At 43.6% G+C, this 4,466-nt stretch overlaps 1 protein-coding gene across 1 annotated transcript in view; it reads right to left on the bottom strand.

Annotated features, from left to right (window-relative positions):
- Positions 1-771: 771 nt before the first annotated feature.
- The window catches only part of SUGCT (succinyl-CoA:glutarate-CoA transferase), a 771,296-nt gene continuing 767,601 nt past the window's right edge, over positions 772-4,466 (bottom strand). The window contains exon 14 of the mRNA XM_023517742.1: positions 772-1,212. Coding sequence (XP_023373510.1) covers positions 1,049-1,212 — 164 coding nt within the window. The 3' untranslated portion in view covers positions 772-1,048. The remainder of the gene's footprint in view (positions 1,213-4,466) is intronic.

Here is a 4,466-nt window from a genome sequence, read left to right as displayed (position 1 = left end):
TAACACAAGTGTGCTTAATAGCCATGAGTTTAGGTCATCTAAAGATACTGACCATGGAATTGTCTGATTCCCAGGTCTATATGTAGGCCTGGCAGACGTGAGTGACAATTTCTCCTGCAACATGTGTCCTACTCACTTCTCACCTTCCAGACAGAGATATTTTCTATTTTTCTAATTCACTGACAAATTGAAATACTTACTACTAAGGCATGATCTAGTCTACCATGGATGTTCAGACTACAAGCAATGTTTTCCAGTCTTTGTTCTATTTGTCAACATTTTCACATTATTTAATACCTGGACAGTCATGTGGCATTCATTAAATGCATTTGTACTTGGCTCATATAATGTTTTGATTGAAGAGCCACTTCTCACCTCTCCATGCAGACAGACACCTACATCCCTAAGTACGTGAGGGGAAATTGATTTTCTGCCATGTATCATAAAATCATCAGAGAGATATGACAGAAGGCAAATATTTACCCCCATAGGGGAGAATGAAGCTCAGTGTTATAATGGGCATCAGCGAAGTCCATGGTTTAAACTACAGGCTAGCGAAAGGTTTGTGAGTACAAAATTAAGTTATTCTGTTTAAAATCAACCACGGAGACTGTCATCTTGCTTATTGCTTTGATTTCCTAGAAAAGATTTAAATGAAGACTTTATGTCCAAGTAGAAAATTTCAAGAGATCTGCTCTTTTTCAGGCCTGTGTGGGCTGAGGGAGTGGGGGTAGATATTTAGGCCATTAATGTAATTAGAGTAAGGAGAGTATTTTTCCAGGAAAAAAAATTAAGTCTTTATAAAAAAGATCCCACAAATCCACTATTATACCATTATCTGAACAAAGTAGTAGGAAATAAAAGGCAGGGTACATTTAAAAGGCACTAGATTCATTAATACTGAGGCCATTCTGAAGATGCCAGGCAGGAAATGTGGATGGAGTTCCTCTAACTCTTCTTTTCAGTGGCATCAGGATTGAGGGTAAAGGGCCAGACGGAGCACTGCTTTTGCCAGCAAGCTGTGCTCAGACTGTGGCTTTTTCCTGTGTCACTCGGCTTCGTGCTGGGTCACCACGCCAGTGCTGAGCAGCTCCTCGATGGCCCTGTCGTCGTAGCCGAGGAGCTCCCTTAGCACATGCTTCGTGTGCTGCCCGAGCAGGGGAGGAGGCCTGGCCTCTGACATCTCGAACTTACTGTATCTCACAGCCGGGCCTACACAAGGAGGAAAGCAAGAAGACTGTTAATGACTAACCCTAGGAAATTAATTACCTAAGCAGCCTAGGGTGTTTTCAATGAACGACAAGAATATCAACGTGTGCCAGTTACAGCCATGCAAATCACCATCACTCTGGAAATAAATGTATTTTCACAACTGCTTTTTTGCGACTCAGGTTCACTCAACTGTGCAGTGGTCATCTGACCTGCTCATCACCATGCAGTGTGGTTGCATGTATGAGCCTCGTGTGTGCCAGGTCCTATAAGGAAGCTGTCATTCCTGTCTCAAAGACTTAGAGGGAGGGCACTCAACTGAGTGGACTCCCTGGGCCCAAGAGAACAATGACCACAGATCATGTCTCCCTAAAGCTGGAAATCTGACCCCAGATGAAGGCAACCCCAAAGTTCACTATTCTGTGTCTACTGTATGGTTCTAAGATTTATTTCAACAGCTTAAAGATGAACTAGACCCTGGTTCAAGACTTTTGAGGACAGAAGAGGTTGTGTGTGCAAGCTTCACTGTTGTGGAGAATTAGTTTGGATCTCAGCTATTACCCTTGCTTGCAGAACCATCATGGATGGATTACTCAACATCTCGGAGCTTCGTGTTCTAAGACTATAAGCTGGATATGATGATGTTTTCCACACAGACATGAAGTAAGGATTTAATTGAGATTTAATTACTAGAAAATACTAAGGAAGCATCCCCTAACCAGAACGCACACAACTTGCTGCCACAACATGTCTCCTGAAGCCTAGAACAATGTCCTTGAAAGAGGAAAGGACATTCAGTGCCAGAAATCTGCTAGGTACTAAGTCACTTTAAACAGAGAAAGAAACGCAAGCCATACTTTCAACAACTGCTGAAAATGGATTTTTCTATCCCCATTCTTCATATCATGATGGCAAATTCCAAAACTGCAGTTTTTCTCAGGGTCACGTGGCAAATAATAGGTCTGGATGAAAATCCACGGGCCCTGGCATTGCCTCACATTAAAGGCCGTGCCCCTTCTGTAACATTAGTGGCTCCTTCTCGCTCCTCCACGGACAAAGTGGGCACTAGAGAACGTGTTCAACAAAGCTTTTTCCTTTGTTGCTTCATTCCATAAATGGTATGCCTATTTTGTCCTTTACTTCTCTTTTGATTAGGTTTAAGAGAACAAATTAGATAGCAGTCACAAAAAGACTCTACAACACAGTACATTTCTATCTCCAAAGCTTTTTCTGGCTTTCTCTTGACCTGAGGAGACTATAGGAAGAACAAATACAACCAAAGCATGAATGAGTAACAGACCGTCTGTCCCTAAAGCAGTAAATGTGCTTTGAGCTTTTTGGAAAATTCCATCAATAAAAATCCTTCTGCGTACACCATTGTTGACAGAGTCGGAGGACACAGGCTCCTGCTTCCTCAAGCAGCACTTCTGTGTGACACATACCCTCCACTACAAACAACTCTCAACCGATGCCTAGGGTTTTCTCTTCTGTGAAGCTTAGTGAAATTCATTTTTCTCCTCACGTTTTCTTATCAATGCCCCAGTACATGACTGTTTTGTCCAAGGACGGTCCCTTTTCTGCAAAGGGAGATACAAGCAAAGCACATGTCAAGAGGTAAGGGCCACGACTCTCCTAAGAATGCTGAGAATCTGATGTTTTAGGGATTTGATTCTTTTCATTGCTCTCCATTTTTACATTAATTTTAAAAAGTTTTAATCTAAAACTTGTCTTTCTTTTCTTTTTTAAATCACAGAATATATATAAAATACAACAATTATTGAGTGGCTCTTTTTCAGGTGGTAGCCATGATCTGGTGCAGCGAGAGATACACCAGGACTGGGTGACCCGGGAGTACATTGAGATTATCACCAGGAGCATCAAGAAAATGGCAGATTTTCTCAACTCATTTGATATGTCTTCTTGTTCAAGATTTGCAACAGTAAACGAGAAATTGATAGCCCTTGAATGGAATACACTTCAGCATGGTGACAAAGGGGAGACGCTCACCTGGACGCATGCTGTGCTGCTGCGGGGAAGTTGCTTGACAGAACACAGGCCACGTGGGAAAGGCCCCAGCAGCCTTAAACTCCTTCTTCGCTCCTCAAAGAGCAACGGCGCTTATTCTTGTTTTTCTTTATATGAAAGTGTGGCCTTTGGGCTCTGCCATATGCATCTGGGGGTGTGATGTGGCTTGTGGGGAGAAGTTCGGGACAACTCTTGGAAACAACAGTAGGCATTTTACCTTTCCAGTAACATTTTATCAAACTACTTTCAATGTATTTGGGGTGTTCAAAGCCAAAATCCTAGAACTCTTTGTGACGGTCCTCACCACATCTTTATTTCTTTGTCAGATTCTCTATACACTGCTCATTTCCTCCACAATGAATCTATAAATAGTCTTTTTTTTTTTTGTAGAGACAGAGTCTCACTTTATCACCCTGGGTAAAGGGCCGTGGCGTCACAAAGCTCACAGCAACCTCCAACTCCTGGGCTTAGGCAATTCTCTTGCCTCAGCCTCCCGAGTAGCTGGGACTACAGGTGCCCGCCACAGTGCCCAGCTATTTTTTGGTTGCAATTTGGCCAGGGCCAGGTTTCAACCCGCCACTCTCAGTATATGGAGCCGGGGCCCTACACACTGTGCCCCAGGTGCCGCCCTATAAACAGTCTTTTTCTCCTCAGCACCTTTGGTGGGAGGTGGGGAGGCAGCCTGGCCGAGACTCTCATGCTCCGGCAATGTGGCTGCCAGGGAATGCTGTTGCTAACCCACCAGTTTCTTGTCATTTGGGGGAAGTTAAGGCCAGGTACCCACTTGGCTTGAAGGGACACTTTAAGAGTTTTCTGCTAGTTGGGGTGTCTATGCCTCATGTCTCCTTAATAAACTCCTCAACTTTATCTGACTGCTGTGATTGTGATGGGCAGACAAGCTACAGATGGGCTCACCTATTCTACAGAAATGCAAGTGTGGGATAACTGTTCTAACATAAAACCTTCAGATATAGCCTTCTGATTCAAACCCTAAGGGGCTTACCAGCCCAGGCCCCCATCTTTACATGGTCAGCCAAGAAATTCATCCTGGGAATCACTTGATTAATCAGTAGACATTTACCAAGTACTTATTATTTAGGCATGTTACAGTCTAATAAAAGATACAACATTGAATCAGAAAAAAACAAGTAGGCTCGGCGCCTATAGCTCAACCGGCTTAGGCGCCAGCCACGTACACCTAAGGTGGCGGGTTCAAATCCCCAGCCCGGACC

The sequence above is a fragment of the Otolemur garnettii genome, unplaced genomic scaffold, assembly GCF_000181295.1.
Source record: "Otolemur garnettii isolate 467f Iridium unplaced genomic scaffold, OtoGar3 scaffold00119, whole genome shotgun sequence".
Taxonomy (NCBI): Eukaryota; Metazoa; Chordata; class Mammalia; order Primates; family Galagidae; genus Otolemur; species Otolemur garnettii.
The sequence above is the reverse complement of the archived record's forward strand: the minus strand, read 5'-3'. Positions and strand labels throughout refer to the sequence as shown.